The sequence below is a fragment of the Grammomys surdaster genome, unplaced genomic scaffold (assembly GCF_004785775.1).
Source record: "Grammomys surdaster isolate TR1022 unplaced genomic scaffold, NIH_TR_1.0 274, whole genome shotgun sequence".
Classification (NCBI taxonomy): Eukaryota; Metazoa; Chordata; class Mammalia; order Rodentia; family Muridae; genus Grammomys; species Grammomys surdaster.
Window position 1 is genome coordinate 2317069 of NW_021604715.1, and position 17457 is coordinate 2334525.

Consider the following 17457-nt stretch of genomic DNA (forward strand, 5'->3'; position numbering starts at 1 on the left):
TTCAGGGGACAAGTCATTATGATTCTGCCTATGACTCGCTTGACCTTATCTAAGTTGGTATTGTCTGCCAAGGCTACCTATTTACAAGGTCTATGACTACTCAGGCATGTAGATTTCCACAAAAGCTGCCTGTTGACATTAGCTTATAGCCATCTGTTTCAATGTTTTTCCACTGAGACCCAAGACTTGGTATTAGAATACATGTATGACAGGCCTATTGCTGATTTTAGGCCTTCAGTGTGTAAGCAGGGCTGACCCTGACATCTCCTCCCTTCTCTAAGTATAGAAGGGCTGTGGCAATTCTAAACTTGTGAAGGCAGGGATAGAGGCCTGACCTCCAGTATTTGAAGGGGACCTTGTAATGGCTCCAGTCCCCCTGGCGTTGTCCAGTGAGGCATGAGGGCCATACCCATCCCGATGTCTTTTTCCTGGAGAGAGGATACTTTTGACATCAACCCCTATGCAGTCAGGCTTGTCCCTCAGGGAACCCAGAGAGATTTTATCTTTTATTTATATTCCCTTGCAGTGCTTACCCTCACAGCCTAAGCAAGATTTCAGATCTCCTGTCAGAGGGGGTTCTGGGTGGCTCCTCTCTGCTTGGTCTAGGGGCAGAAGTCCTCGCTTTTAGGTTGGGTGGAGACGGGTTTTGGAAACACCCTGTATAAAGTAACAACCTCATCTTGAGTCTTGTGGTCCTCCATAGCTAACCTATGATAATGTATCTGAGTAGGTTTTGCTACTAGATTATTTATCTGTTGTATCACAGAGTTAGTCTGCTTATTTGAGGGCCAGAGACCAGCAGAAAAAAAGCAAAAAGAACCCAAATAATGGTCCCAAGATGGGAGGAAATAGGGTTGACAATCTTGGAGAGGCTGCAAACCAATACTTGTACCAGCATTCATCTGTCTCTTTCTGTCTCTGATTTTTCTCAGGGCCTTCACTGACCTATTTCATGCTCTCTTTAACCCTCCTTGTCTTGTCTATGTAAAGGCAACACTCTTCTTTAAGGGCTGTACACAGTCAAGAGCTGTACACAGCCTTTTCTATTGTAATAGAGTAAATCAAGTCCAATAAGGATCTTTGCGATTTTAGGAGGTCTCTTCAGACAGTGAAACAAGGGATTTCTTCAGATTAGTGATGTCAATCTCTAGCTGTTTGATGTTCTTGTCAGTGGCCCTTCAAAGGTCTGAGTAGCATAATTTTGGAGGCCAGCTTCTGGATTAGAACTTCTAACAGCAGACATCACAGGTGATTCATTTTTACCTGGAAAGGAAAAAGAAAGGAATTCTCAGGGAGATTTCTCTTCCCTGGATGTAAATTGTTACTCATCGTATTTATGGTTAGGCCTGGCTTTGTGGGGGTATCTATTTATTTCATTAATCTTTCTGGTAGCCGGTTAGCTGTGCCTTCTGTGGTATCAGACAGACATATCAATCCTCGGCCCCATAAGGGAACTAGGTTTGGGCCATTCCCTTTAAGGGTAAGAGGGTTCTTCCCCATATCTGTGGCAAAGTTTTTGTTGGTCTTGGTGGTGCCAGAGGCAGAGAGCAGCAGATTTGCCATGAGCTTTCAGCTTTAGAGAGTTAAAAGTGAACAAGGGATGATGGAGAGTATTTCAGGGGGACTTCTTCTGGGAGGCGGGGTACCGTTCCCCTTCTTTTGTTTTTAAAGCCAATTTTTCAGAGTTCTTGTAAAATCAGGGCAGAAGCGCCAACAGTTGCTCCTTCCAGACTCAGAGAGTCATGAAGACCCTATTTAAGGATATATAAATATATATTAATAATCTTTTGTCAAAGGACTGTTATAGCACCACCGACAACTAATCAGGCTGTATAATATGTCGATTAGTAATAGCTTCTTCTACTTTTTGTGAGATTACCTCTCTTTTGTCAATTAACTGTTGAGGAAAATTAGGATTCACATTAGAGATAGTTTTTTTTGTCGTTTAATATATCCTGATTACAGTTTCCAACCAACTACTTTTCCTCACCCCCTTTCTGTCTCTCATTAGAACTGAACAGGCTTCTAAGAGATAACAAATGATAACAAAATATAAAGTAAAACAAAAACTGTCATGTCAAAGTGAAACCAACAGAAGAAATAGAGCCCCATGAGAGAGCCCAAGAATTAGAGGCTTATTCATTTATATACTCAGAAATTTCATAAACACATTAAATTGAAAGCCATAATATATATTCAGAGAACCTGGTGCAGACACAGACACGTGCAGGCCTGTGTTTGCTGCTTCAGTCTCTGGGCAGTTGTATGAGCTTTACTCAATTGAGATAGAGGGATTTGTTCTCTTGGTATCCTCTATCCCTCTGTGGCTCATTCTCTCTCTCTCTCTCTCTCTCTCTCTCTCTCTCTCTCTCTCTCTCTCCCCTACCTTCCTCCCTCCCCCCTCCTTCCCTCCCTCCCCCCTCCCTCCCTCCCCCTCTCCATCTCTGTCTCCTCTCCCCTCCCTCCCTTCCCTCTTCTCTCTGTGTATGTGTAACATCTGGCTATGGGTCTCTGTGTTCATTTCCATCTGCTGCAGGAGGAAGCTTCTCTGATGATGGCTGAAACGGAAACTGATCTATGAATTTAGCAGAATACCGTTAAGAGTCATTTTGTCACTATATTTTTTTTCATACCAGTAGGATTTGGTTTTACCCTAGGTATTTGGGCTAATTAGTGTCTTGTTCTTGATTACCAAGACATTTGTTGGTTAGTCCCACAAGCTTTGTGCCACCATTGCTATTGCATATTTTGCAGGCAGGACAGTATTGTAGATGAAAGATTTGTAGCTGGATTATTGTATATGTTTCTCTTTTGGTAGCCTGCATAATACTTTCCTTTATCAGGAACACTAGAACATAGGGATAAAGGTTCTATGTAGGCACCATTTTGAACCCTTCATGTTCAGTGAGTTGGGTGGGTGTTGTCTTCAGCAATAGGGCCTTGTGGTCAATTTGTGGAGAGCAACATATTTTTTTTTTTTTTTGCTAACAGCCTAGTTGGTTTGGGGATTTCCACAGGACTCCTTTGGCCAACAACTCAATTGGATATAATCCAGAGATGAACAATTGGGACTCTTCCATCTCCCCCATAATCTGGGATTCCATTAGGATTGCCTTAATATATTTTAGGAAGTTTTCAGTGCACTATGTTTCCACACCACCCCTCAAATGCACCTCAACTCTAGTTCTCTCTCCCCTCATTCCTTTCTACTCCCTTGGCTCTAGTCCAGCCATAAAATCTATTCTTTTTTACTTTCCTGAGAAATCCTGTGTTTTGCCCTCAATCTCCCCTTATCTAACCTCTTTGTGTCTAAGGATTATAGCTTGTTTACTATTTACTTAACAGCCAATATCCATTTATAAGTGATTATATGCCATATTTGTCTTTCTGAGTTTGGGTTACCTCACTCAGGATGACTTTTTCTGGTTGTATCCATTTGCCTTCAAGTATCATGACGTCAAATTTTTTAACAGCTAACTAATACTTCATTGTGTAAATGTACCATATTTTCTTTATCCATTCTTCTGTTGAGGGACATCTAGAATGTTTCAATTTTCTGGCTATTTTGAATAGAGCAGCAATACCATAGATTTTTAAACATATGCCTCCTGACTATACTGTTATATCTTTCTTAAATATCCTACCTTTTTGAAAAATTATAATTGTATATAATGATGAAGTACATAGCCATGTTTTATGTAGTGGTAACAAATATTTCAAGATAATAAATGGATATATCACCTTAAATACTTACCATTTATTATTTCTGTCTAGTTGCAACTCTCTATCTTTTGATTAATAACCACAGATTTTCATTTTCAACTTTTAGGACTTTTAACTGTTTGAAATTTCACATATAAAAAATATTTCACTTAGCACAATGTCCTCCAGGTCCATCCATATAGTTCAGAATGACATAATTTAAATATTAAAGCATTCCATCTAATATGTAGACCACATTTTTATATCCATTCATTCATTGATGAGGGCTCAGTTTGATTATATAACTTGCCTACTATATATAGGGAGTCAAATACCTGACCAGCATAGACTTTCTGGTAGTCTTATCTACTTTGTGAAAGTTTATGTGAAGCTTTTCTTATCACCTTGAAGTTAGAGAATTTTTCATTTCTATAAGGCTATCTACATAACTTCTAGGCCTGTCTTCAACAATTGGGTTAGATTTTCGAACCATTTGTGGGGCAAAGATAGTTCAATTTTCAATACATTTTATTTGGAATTTCTTCTAAGACATCCAAGAACTGAGGCCCATTATTTTGTTCAATATAAGTAACTTTAAGGTTTACATGAGAAAATTGGGAAATATTTTCCCATGCTTTCTTGAATTTCTGTGTTTTGAGAGCAGAATATTCTATGTAAAAGTTCTAGATTTCAGAGAGTTTTTCACCAAAATTAAGGTTTCCCAAAGTTAAAGAGAGTGGACCCTGAAAGAAATCAATAGAGGAGGATGATTTAATCCAGAGCACTAAAAGCTGAGACCATATCTCTTATTTTCACATAGCAACCTGTGGGGTGCTTGAGAGATGTTTCAGTGCTTAAGAGCAGTTGTTGATTTAGTACAGCACCAGAATTTAGTTCCTAGAACCCACATGGTGGCTCACACCTATCTGTTACTCCAATTCCACAGGATCTAATGCCCCCTTCTGACCTCTGAAGGCACAAGATATGCACCTGATGCACACACACACACACACACCTATGCAGGCAAACCACACACCCATACACATAAAATAAAACCAAAAATAATGATCAGCAGTTAATGACTATTATCTAACTACCCCTACATATGTCCTTACCTTAAGAACCAGCATGTCTTCAAAGTGTCAAATTTTCAAGTACAATTAGACTACCCTTTCCTAACATATAGTTACACCATTGCATATTTGAGTCCTCACTTACTACACAGATTATTAGTTCACATGTTTCATTCTTTTCCTTCTAAAGCCAAAAATAATAAAATGCACATAGTATAGTCTTTTAATATTTCTGGGACTTGGCACTTATTATAAGTGTATTTGATACAAAATGAGAAGTGTTTGAAATTGGTCTGATAATAGGGCAATTGTGAGCAGACTCACGGCCAGAGCAGTCTCATGCAGAGGGGGAAAATATGACAAAACTGTGGCCTAATGTAGAGGAGCAAAGGAGGATTCTTATATGTCTTGTGACATAATTTTGGAGCATTCAGAGAGGATGCACAGAAGTGGATGAAGAGAAGACACTTTAATGGTGAGTGAGCAAGAATGTTTAACATATAGTTCATAATGTATGAGGCATTTGTTGAAAATTTTTCATTTAATGTTTAAGAATCACTGTAAAACAGATGTTATTTTAACAAAAGGCTTAGGGACAGTAAAGTCATTGATTTTCAGTGATAATAATAACAAAAAGTAGAATAGTATCTGAAGCCCTTATGGTTTCTAAGGCTTTTTCTGATGCACTAGTTTTTGCAAGTCTATGTTTAATATATGTTAGCTTGAGTATGATAGGCCACAATACATTAAATTAATGTGACACAATAAAATCATTTGTAGTCAAATAAGCTGAGAATACTGAAATAAGTAAGTTGATCTTGTATATATATTGCAGAATTGTCTAAATTTCTTGATATTCTAAGTGTTCTCATTAATTAATAGGAGGGAGAGCATTTCCTAGATTAGATTATAGAATCACTTTATTCATAGGTTATTCATTGATGTATCTCATGAGATTAGTGTAAGGTCAGAATGGAGAAATACTACCTTCTACTCTTATAGCAAATACCACTTATTGTAAAGTCTTGCTTTGTTTAGAATGGAAAAGTAACTAAAACATAATCTGTATGATTTCCATGATGTGTTTCATTCAGAAGTTATAAGCAAATGGATCATCTGGCTCATAGGTCTGTAAAAACAGTGTTGCTTGCACATTTTGTTTAAAAGCTCCAGTGTTGCCCTTTGTAAAGTAATAAAAAGGCTTTGTGCATCAAGTTCTGATTGTAAATTCTTTAATGATTGATTATGGTATAAAGCTAGGTGGTCTACTGGTCTTTGATTACTGCTTTACTTTAGATAGCCAGTGGATTTTAATTGTTCATATTATTAAAGAACAGGATCCACACTGTGTGTAATTACGTAAGAAAATAAAGATGGTGATATGAAGTAGCTAGCAGATATCTTTTACATTCCCACTTAGTTATAATTCATGTTGATTGTATCCCCCTTTAAAACTTCAAAATAAGTGTAATCTATACTATCTGTTATTTTGTTATGAGCTACTTACATTATGATTTCATGTCATTTATGTATTTGTTTGAGAGTGTCTATGTAGTGTGTGTGTGTGTGTGTGTTTGTGTGTGTATGCGCACGTGTACGTACGTGTGCGTGCATGTGCACTGAGGCCAAAGGAGGTCATTACTTATTCTTTTAAGGAAGGGTCTCTTTCTGGGATTGAAGCTTGTTTTATTTTAGCTAGAATAGCAGCCAGCAAACCTCAAGAATCCTTCAGCCTCTGGCCCTGTCATTCCTAGAGTTAAAGGTATTCACAGGCGCACACATAGCTTTTTTGGTGGGTGCTGGGATCCACATCCCAATCTTCATGTGTGTGCAGGAAACACTCTTAACATCTGAGCAACCTCTCTATCCATGATGTGTTGTTTTAAGTAAATATATTAAAATAAAATTGTAATTTGACACAGTATGTAGAAGTATAGACTCTAGACAAACTACTTAAGGCCTCTGCCCCTTATTAGTCATATGAGTGTCAGGGACCAAGTAACACATACTACTTGATATTTAGTTGCCTCTTCTATAGTGTGAAATAAAGATCCATTGAGATATCTCAGTAGGTAAAAACACTTGCTGTCATGCCTGAGGATCTGTTTTATCCCAGGCCCCACATGATGGAAGACGAGGACTCCAACATGCTGTTCTATGATCTCTACCTGTGCATTATGGTGCATGTGCTCATGGATGCCCACATGCAATAAATAAATGGATAACTAATAAATAAATACATTAATAAATGTAATTAAACATTTAGTGCTGACACTGTAACTGGGTAGCTCAGTGCTAGAGTAGTTGCCTTATAAGGATGAGGCCTTAAATTCAATTCTCAGTCCACAAAATATTAAGTAATACTAATCTGTAGCTAAAGAAATATTGAGTTTAATGAACACACATTTACATAGACACAAAGAGAGAGGGAGGAAGAGGATCAAGGGAAGAAAGAGAGTACATGACCTCATATATATCCCTGAAATATAGTAATACTGTATAATTATTGATAAATTAACTTTAGGAGGTCTCAACCCTTTAATATTTATGTTTGTGAATCTGTTAGAATCTAGCTGTTAAGAAATAGAATATCCAGCAAGCTAATGAATATTATACCAGAATGCCTACTTAGTTGTAAAGCAAGAAAATGTAAAATGAAAACAAAGTTTTAGCAACAAACAGTACTGATATTAATTGCAGAAAAGTATATCTACACAGAAACCAAGGGCATACAAAGGCACATTTTTCAAGAGTTCAGCTACATTATTGCAGAACATATCGCTAAACAACAATCAACTATTTTTCCAGACACTACCAACAAAAAAAAAAATCATGTGAGAAAATTAAAGACTAGCATTGACATTAGTAACAGGATACCAGATTAAAAAAAAAAATCAGAGGCTGTGGACCTTGGCTTCTAAAGTAATAGTTTATAGTTTCTCTGGGAAGTGAGTCTTTGGCTAAGAAAAGGCAGGAACCAATCCATACAGAGAGGCACTCTGGACCAAGAACCAAGGTAAGAGGATTCCTTGAGATGGGGGATTCATAGAATTCCTTCTGAGGGGATCTCATAGAAATATACCTTGTTTTCCTCTAAATGTCAGGACAGAGCTTTCTGGGACAGGCATTTTTGTTAACATGCTTCATAGTCCTGTGGAAGTATTTCAGGAAGATAGAAGACCTTATGAAGGCAAAGAATACAGGCCATATGACGAGAAAATACTTACAGACAGGAGCCTTGCATGTTACTGTCTCCTTCTTCATCTGCAGTGCATGGAAACATGCAGAGACCCACAGCCAAACATCAGGCAGACCCTTGAGAGTCTTGTGGAAGAATGGGAAATAGGATTGAGCCAACAGGAAGGGTCAAGGACACCACAAGATGACCTACAGAGTCAACTAACCTAGGTCTGTGGGGGCTCACAGAGACTGAACCACCAACCAAAGAGTATGCAGTGGCTGGAACTAGGCCCCCTACACGTTTGTAGCAGCTTGTGGCCCCTAACAATTAAAGCAGGGGCTGACTCTGACTCTTTTGCCTGCCATTAGATCTCCTTTCTGTGGCTAGACTGACTGGTCTATGACTGGTCTCTAAGGGGAGAGTCTGTGTTTAGTCCTGCTATGACTTGATGTTTCAGGAAGGCTTCAGGGGGTCTTCCCCTTCTCTGAGGAGGAGGGGACAGGGTAATAGGTGGAGGGAATTGTGAGGCGGGGGACTGGGAAGAGAAGAAAGAGTGTGACGGGAATGTAAATAATAAAATAATGAGAAAACTGGACTGCGGTGGAGAGAGACAGAGACAGACAGACAGACAGACACACACACACATACACACACACACACACACACATACACACACACACACACACACAGAGAGAGAGAGAGAGAGACTCAGAGAGAAACACAAATAAGCCTCCAACCTGAATTACAGAAAAATCGCACAGAAACCTATAAAGCTAATTTTGAATCTCTTATGAACTTGTCAAATTAGGGCTGTCCCTCGGTCCCATATTGGTGATCTTAGTGTAAAGAACATTTAGGTTTAAAGGTGTGGCCTCAGGAAGACAGAGATACAAGGTGCTGGGAATTGAAAACACTGTGCTCACCATAGAGTATTTTTAAAAAAGAGTCACCATGTTTATTAAGCATTAATGACGCAGTAAAGGGCTGCTATAAGGAGATAGTTAACAGTTTCGATTTATAAATTGCTATTTTAAAAGAATTAAGATACAAAGTAATGTTCCTTTTGCATTTGCATATTATATATTGAAAACTCCCCTGCCCCACCTCTCTGCTTGTTGGCTTTCTCCCCAGTATTTCCCTTTACAAAAGCACATCACTTCCGGCATTCTGGTGCACTCCACAACCTTTCTTTCTCGCTTTTCCTCTCCCTCTCGCTCTTTCTCTTTCTTTTTTTTTTAACTTACTCACTTACATCTCATTCACTGTTCCACTCCCAGTAAGCCCCTCCCAAAATCCCGACCCCTCCTCCAGTTCCCTTCTCTGACCATGCGCACTCTTTAGACCGGATGTGAGGTAGACTGTCTTGCTTCACAGATTCCTGTAACAGCAAGTGGATGTGACGTACAGTGACTTCCGTTTTGGCTATCTGAAGAAGGTGCCCACTCGAAGCAGGCTGCGGACCGCTTCGTTCTGCTGAAGGAGCCGTTTCAGGCCCTGTGGTGCTTTGAAGGTGAGGATTTGGGGAAAGTTATAGGTACATCGGAGGTATAAACCTTTCCTTACAAATAGAATGCCCTTTGTGCCCCTCACTAGGCCCCTGCTTCTGACCCTGGTGGGGAAGGCCTGACGCCCTGGTCTGTTTTATGTCAGCCTCCATTTTGGAATCTGAGGAGCGCTTTTTCTGATAGTTTTACCCCTGTCCCTAGAGGGAGGGAAGCATTCCTGGCAAGGCCAGAGGGACATCAGAGTGAGACAATGTTATAGAGTCTCAAGGACCTCTCGCAGACAGACTATAGCTTCTTGAAACCCAGCTCTGCGATGAGGCCTGAGAAACTGCTGAGTCACGGCCCTCAAAGGGCTCGACATCCGCGTCGCTATCTCATGGAAGACATACGTAGGACCTGCACAAACCCAAATTGAAGGGGCTCCCGCTGCTAAGATGGAAAAGTAGGCTTGAGTTCTCATCCCCAACAAGAAGTTTTTCTTCTTTTATAAAAATTATTTATTTACATTCCAGCGTTGCCCCCTTTCCCCCTCCCACAGTTCCTCATCCCATTCCTCCTCCCCCTTGCCTCCAAGAGGCTAACCGCCCCCCCCCCCAACACACACACACTAGGCATCCCCCTTCCCTGGGGCCTCTTTTTTTAACTACTTCCTGCAGAAAAAAAATTAATTTCTCCCAGGAAATTTCCCTGTGTGTCCAAACCATTCCCCATGCCTGGCAGTAGATGACCAACATAAACTGTTGGAGATCTTGTTTCATAGTGCTTTATTTAATTAATTTATTTATTTTTCCCTTATCGGTCTTTTGCTTATATATTATGGTTTCTGACTTTGAGGGGTTTTTTTCCTTTCTCTTTCTGTTTTTGTTTGGTTTTTTTTTTTTTTGAGACAATGTTTTTCTGTGTATGAGTTTTACTTGTGTGGTCCGTGTGCATGTGTATATGCCTACGAACATGCACATTTGTACATATGCATGCATAGTATATGTGTGTGTGCTTACATATGTGTGTGTACACTTACATGCATGTCTGTACATTTCTCATTCTCTTAGTTTCATTTTGTTAATTCATTTTGTTTTGTTCTTTGTCTTCTTTATTTATCTCTTTTTTATTTTTTGTTTTGTTTGTTTTGTTTTCAACACAGGGTTTCTCAGTGTAACCTTGGCTGTCCTAGACAAAAGAGAGAGCAAAAGAAGGCTTAGAGTTAGAAGAGTAGTAGAGTTGGGAGATCCGGGAGGAGATGCTGGAAGGGAAACCATGATTAGAATATACTGTATAAAATAACTTTTCACTAAAAAATGTAATAAAAATTGAAAACTACTGTTTTCTCACTTCTAGCCCTAGAAGGCTACAGATATGTCTGTATGAGAATCCCTTTGTTTCTAGGTTGTCAGGGGCTTCACAAAGGAGGTGGTTATTTTTATGTTGAGTATTTTGTTTTAGATTTTATTTACATGGGAGGAATCTGGATGGTGAGATTTGGTTGCCAGAGGGGAAGACTGAGGGAAGACTAGTGGACCTCTAATTCAAGCACACACTGGATTGTGCTGCTACTGCCAAGGTCAAAAAGATACTAAGCAGGAGTTTCTGTATGGGTCCTTTTGGTTTCTTTGTACTTTTCTCTTACGGAGGGGATGTCATTGTCCTAAGTCAGCGGAGGTGGTTATATCTAGTCAACCAAGGAAGGAGATGGAAGTTGTGTTAGCCAGTGAGGGGATCCTGAATAAAGATTGATGGGATCCCCATACCACCAGAGATTTGCTGCTCCTGTCCTAGGAGACCCTGCTTTCTGGTTTACTGATTTGTTTGCTAGTATTCCCTTCTGCAATGTCAAAGGATTAACCGTTTATCAAAGAAAGGTGTCTCAGGCCTTTCAAGAGTCATTTGGAGAATGGAGGGAGGGCCCCATACATAGAAACAGATGGGAGTCTAGTCCCTAATTACTGCTACTAGTGCCTGTCCATGCCATAATTGTGTGGATCTTGCAAAATCTACTTCTATCCAGCAGTTAGCCCTGAGGATAGGACCCAAGTCTGTACATGTGGTCTATGACCTGAGCTCCTCCCATAAATTGCTCATATGGAAGCTCCAGGAACAAAGGGCATGGTTATTGAACTAAGTAATATTCAGAGACCATAGAGCAGAAGAGAGTTCATAGGAGGCAGGCCCATGAGACCCAAGAGAACTAAGTTAAATATTGAAAAAGCCTTTGTCAATGCTGACAGGTTACAAAATCCTCACATTCTTTCTCTCACCCTCAGGCCACTTATTGGAAAACAAATTACAATGTCCCACAGGCAGAAGCATGATCAAGGCCTTGAGGGCCAGCTAGGGGAGGAAGTTCCTGCAGCTAAAGAGGTAGGCACCTTGGAGAAGGTAGCTGCTGCCGAGGAGTCCCAGGAAACCTCCTCATCCTCTGCTTCTGCTCAAGCCACTGCATCAAGCAAAGCAAATACAGGTCCTCGTGGTCAAGCAGAGAGAGGTCAACGTACCTCAAAGGCCTACCTATTCTCCAAGTTTTTGCTCAACAGTATGCTTCAGAAGAAGGTTACTGATTTGGTGAAGTTTCTGAGTTTCAAGTATATAAGAAATGAGCCCGTCACAGAAGCAGAAATTCTGAAGAGAGTTGTTAAGGAGTACAAGGGCTACTATGCATTGATCTTCAAGCATGCCTGTGAATGCATGGAAGTGGTCTTTGGCATTGATGTAAAGGAAGTGGATACCTTGAACCACACCTACAGGCTCCTGAAAATCCTTGACCTCACCTATGATGGGCGGATCAGCAATGAAGAGGGGATACCCAAGACCGGCCTCCTGGTGCTTATCCTTGGTGTAATCTTCATGGAAGGCAACCGTGCTTCTGAGAAAAAGATCTGGGCGGTGCTTAGTGTGGTTGGTGTGTATCCTGACCAACATGATTTTATATGTGAGAATCCCAGAAAGTTCATCACTGAAGATTTGGTGTTAGAGAATTACCTGATATACCAGCCTATACCTCACAGTGATCCTCCAAGTTATGAGTTTCTGTGGGGCCCAAGGGCCCAAGCTGAAACAAGCAAAATGAAAGTCCTGCAGTTTTTCTCCAAGGTTGCTAGGAGTAACCCCACTTCCTTCACTGCTTTGTATAAAGAGGCTCTGGAAGATGAAGAGGAGAGAGCCCGAGCTCTGCTTGCCTCCACAGCCATTTCTACTGCTGTGGACAATTCAGGTTCTGGGGACAAGCCCAGCAGTGTCTCCCACCCTGAGTAAATCAGGCTGGTTTTTCATTCCATGTTTAAAGAAAGCAAACGAGCCTTCAAGCAGAAGAGATTTTAGTTTCATTGTACTTTCTGTACTGATTCAGATGTTTCTCTTTAAAAGGTTTATTAGCTTCCGAGTCTAGATTTATTTGTTGTGTTGCTCACGCATTTGCTACTGATTGCTGGTTTTCAGAATAAGAACCTTGTTGTTAAAAGTAAATTGAGAATATTTTCAGCTTTGAGACCTAGAGGAAGATCAAAAAGCAATGTGACTAAATTTTCCTTAGAAATGGGAAAGTAGTTAAATGATATCAGTAAGTGCAAGAAAAGTGTAAAAGAAAATGATTAACACTAGAATTCCTGTATTCTGTTAGTCTGCATTGTGAAACTAAAGATGTACACCTTACTTGTTTTAGTCAAGAATGCATGAAAAATTAAAGCTTAAAAAACTGTACTGACTCATTTTGTCAGCAGTGTCTGTTCTTTGGGGGGCATTTTAATAACAGTAGAAATTTAAGAATCAGTGAACTATTTGTAATAGTATAAAAAAAACAGTTAATAAAAGGACTGAGATGGGATTCCAGATGACATCTGTCATGTATAAATGCTTTGAGCGGAGGCATTTTGGGGTCTTTGAGAAACCACAGATATTTCTGTGAGTCCTTATCTTCTGTTAAGATAGATGGTGGTTGTAAGTGTTCCTGCTCAGATGAAAGGGTATCCTGGGACTTTGAAGCCCAGGAATCACCACACAGCTCTGAAGGGAGAAGGTACCCCAATGGAAGGATAGCCTGTTACATGGGAGCTCACGAAACATAGCTTTCAGGTGGGACAGTGTCTCAATGGAAGGGTATCCTGAGACTCGGGAGCCCAGGAAACAGAGCTCTGAGAGGAAGCCTCCTTAGCAGAGGTGTCGCATCTCCCAGGGGAGGGTATCTCTGGCTGAGGTCAGGCACTCAGGAGCCTCAGTCCCACTCCTTCAGCATTGTAGCTCCCAGGGAATGGTATTCCCAGATGAGCCGAGAAGCTCAGGAGTCTCAGCCTTGCTCCACTTCTTCAGTTCTTCCTTTCTTTTTATTTCTTCTTGGCTTCTGATGAGAGAGACACCACACAACAAACCTCATAAAAGAGACCTGTTGGGAGGTTCCAGGGTATTGAGGACTGGCTGCCAGGGCAGGGTTTATATAGGATTTCTTAGGGGGCAGAGCTTTTTCTGCACAGAGATTTCCAGAGTGGGGTTTGGTGGGATTTCAAGTCCTGAGCTTGGAGAGCTCAGGGATTGGTGGGGTTTTGTGGGATGCTTGGGACTGGTGGCTTTTCCTGTTCAGTGATTGGTGGCCTTTTTTCACTCCCTTTTCCCTGTATCAATTCCTGGGTTAAGACAGGGTGACCCTCCTGGTTGCAGGCAGCTTTGGCTGAGGTGCTATTACTGGCAAGCTGCTTGGCGAGGTTGGAGAGAGGTGCTGACATTGTGGACAACTCTTTTAGTGGTACCACACACTACCAGACACAGTGGTACCACACAACAGTCACAGGCTGAAGCAGGAAAGGTGGTGCTGTGGTTGTGACAGGTACTCCCATTTTGATAGCTCCTGCAGTGGTACCTTAAGGTGGTCACAGACCAAGGTGGGAAATGGGTGCCACTGCTTTAAGGGCACTTAAAGTGGCCTTAGAGACTATAGTAGTGGGAACCAGATTCTCAGTGTTTCTGATACATGAGAGGAAAAACTTGGAATGGAAAAATGCTCAGAGAATTTCTTTTGAACCATGGCTAAAAAAGAAATGAATCTTCACTGGGGATGGAACAGTTTTAGAAGATGATTTGAACTCCTATCCTAGTGAAATTGAACATAATATATTACCTAAGTATTGGATACACAGTACCTATAAACATTTCTGGGAAATTTGATGATACTGCCTTAATGTGATCACTTGAATTATTTAGGTTGCAGTCTTTCCTCTGGTGTAGGGGAACCCACTCTATTGTAAGATCATTCATGATTAGGGGATCTTGATTTTTGTTTGATCAACTTAAACAAGGATTGAGTAATTAGTAGCAGTTAAAAGGATGAAAATAATGATATGACCGAATATAAACTTTAAAGGACAAAAGTCCTGTGAACTGGAGAAATTCTCTCATAAATAGGTTTAAATAATATGTATATTATTCATAAGGAAAATGTATCTAGTTTGTTTGAAAAATTGCATAAACTATTGACATTTGTAAACAATGCAATATGCACAAAACAAATATGCCTAGTAATTTGTATGTAGTCCATACACACCCCAAATTCCACAAGATGGATCAAGTCTGTTTTACAAACAAGAACTCTGAGACTCACAGCACCTGACAGCTTGCCTAGGAGCATATGGCTAGGAAGTGGCAAGTCTGAGAATTGATTCCTGGTCTGAGTTTACCAAGACCTTCACTTTTCCTGTTCTCACAGTTCACTCCTTTATGTTTTTGGCAACATAAACAACCTTTAAGCAAAAGTACTGAAAAGATACTTAAAGAAGGAAACTGACATTAAAAAAGAAGACAGATTCATTGATGAGTTTCACTGGAATCTCCTAACCAGAGCCTCAGAATTCAAGAGATCTACCCCCATCCAGGTACTACCATTTTGTTTCACCCCAGCACTTTACCAAATTACATCACCCGTTCCCTAGTAACCCTCTATTCCTCAGATCTAATTCTTGAAACTGGCCTGCTGAAAATACCACGACCTCTCCATATTAACTCCCTGACATAGAGGAGTCCCAGTCTCCACAGAAAGATTCTGGATATCCCACCCCTTATCTGGAATCTCTCTGATCCATGAGTCAATTCAGTGGATGGTGGGTACATTTTGGAAAAATAGTTTGATGCCTGCTCCTACCCACTCAGCCCCTTTAACATACTCTCAGATTGTTTTACAAATGAGATGTGAGCAACGTTTGATGGGGAGAGAAGAAGGGAAGAAAATGAAAAACTTTGAAATTAACAAGTATTGTTAGGATTTTAATAAGATACATTATTCTTCCCTTGGTGCTTAGGTGTGCTCCATGGAAGAGGACGCTGAGTGTAAGAGCCAGAGGGGATGGATGGAGAACACCGGAGAACAGGCCCTCTAAGTCAACTAAGCAGGGCACAAATGAACTCAACAGAGACTGAAGCAGCAAGCACAGGGCCTCCAGGGATCTGAAACCAGTCCTCTGCATATATTTTATAACTATTAGATTAATATTAACATGAGACTCCTGACTGTGGGAACAAGTGGCTTTCTGACTCTTGTGCCTGCTCTTGGGACTCTTTTCCTCCTGTTGGGTTGCTGAGCCCACCTTTTGTATGATAGTTCTTGCTTAATTTTTTTGTCATGTTTGGTTGTTATGTCTTAGGAACCTATTGTTTTCTAATGGAAGACAGAAAGGGAGTACATCCACAGGGGAGGGGAAATGAGGAAGATCTGAGAGGAGGAGGGGAAGGGGAAATTATAATTAGAATATACTGTATGAGAAAATAATATGCTTAATAAAAGGTAAAAAGATACATTATTTTAAGCAGGTCACTGGACAAATACAGAGATGAATGGGCTTCATTAGATTGTTAAAAATTAAAGCCTTTTGTACAAGTGGCAGATGAGAAAGACCATAGAACATATAGGAAACCAAATCTCTAATACCCTAGAAGATGTATAGTGGTTCCTTAGTGGAACTTTTCTCTAACGATAAAAGTAAAAGGTTTGCCATCTATGCATGACATCTGTATTCTCTCTCCACTAAAATCTTGAGAGCTGGAGATGAAAATCAATGATACAAAAGCATAAAGATCAAAGTTCAATGCTCAATACTACAAAAGAAGAAGACAGAAAAAATCTTAGCTCCCAGTTTACCCAAAGGTACCTATGCAGTGTAGCATATGTAGATTTCCTGAGCAGAGATCCTATTACTTATTAGATTTTTTTGAGGGGGGATTCATTCTGACATTTTTACTTTTATTTGTTTTAATAGAGGTGAACAAAGGAGTGGAAAATCCCCATGAACACAAATAAAAGCTTCCTTTTGGCTCTGTGAGTGATTTTTTCATCATCTCAAAAGAATGCCCTAAGGATGGAAAAACTTTCTTCCATTCATAAGGAATAAGGTTCTTAAAGCATTCATCTATTTTTCTAAAGTATTGATAAGATTCTGATGTTTGTTTAGAAATTATGTCTATGGATTTTATTAATTAATTTATTACTTTATAAATTTACTTACAGTTTTTCATCTCATTCATCTTGAGAATATTTATTATATCTCCTGGAGAAGAAACTGTCTCTTCATACTCAAATAAAGGTAATCCAGGAGATCAGCAAAGGGTTCTTGGTCTCTGGGGTAGAAGGAAGCGAGAGGGAGATGATGGACAGAGAGGATAGAAGAACATGAAACTGAGCTTGGAGAGGATGAGAACAAGGTAGTGGACAACAAAGTACAATTTGAAGTTTGGTTCAGACTCTTCTGAGTCCAGACATATCCTTTGGTTTGGTTAATTGAGCTGTTAATTTCTCCTTTTTTACATGAAGTTAAACTTGTGGGTTAGTACATATTCTTTAAAGCCCCAAGGAAAGCATTGTTAATGCATCTACACATCCATTCATTTGACAACTACCTTCTTTGATATTCTTATGACCACCTTATTTTCACTACTAGTTTTCTTTTTTTGTTTTTGTTTTTGATTTTTTCTTTTTTCTTTACATTTTATTAAAAAAAATAATTCATTTATTTTTTCTCAAATCGTAATT

At 39.8% G+C, this 17457-nt stretch overlaps 1 protein-coding gene across 1 annotated transcript; it reads left to right on the forward strand.

The window, feature by feature from the left end:
• Window positions 1-11744: 11744 nt before the first annotated feature.
• Window positions 11745-12707, forward strand: LOC114628934 (putative MAGE domain-containing protein MAGEA13P). The gene has a single exon (XM_028776909.1). The coding sequence runs from the start codon at window positions 11745-11747 to the stop codon at window positions 12705-12707; it is 963 nt and encodes a 320-aa protein (XP_028632742.1).
• The last annotated feature ends 4750 nt before the right edge of the window (window positions 12708-17457 follow it).

Coding starts and splice junctions, on each gene's coding strand:
- LOC114628934 (XM_028776909.1), top strand. CDS start 11,745: ATGTCCCACAGGCAGAAGCATGATCAAGGCCTTGAGGGCCAGCTAGGG.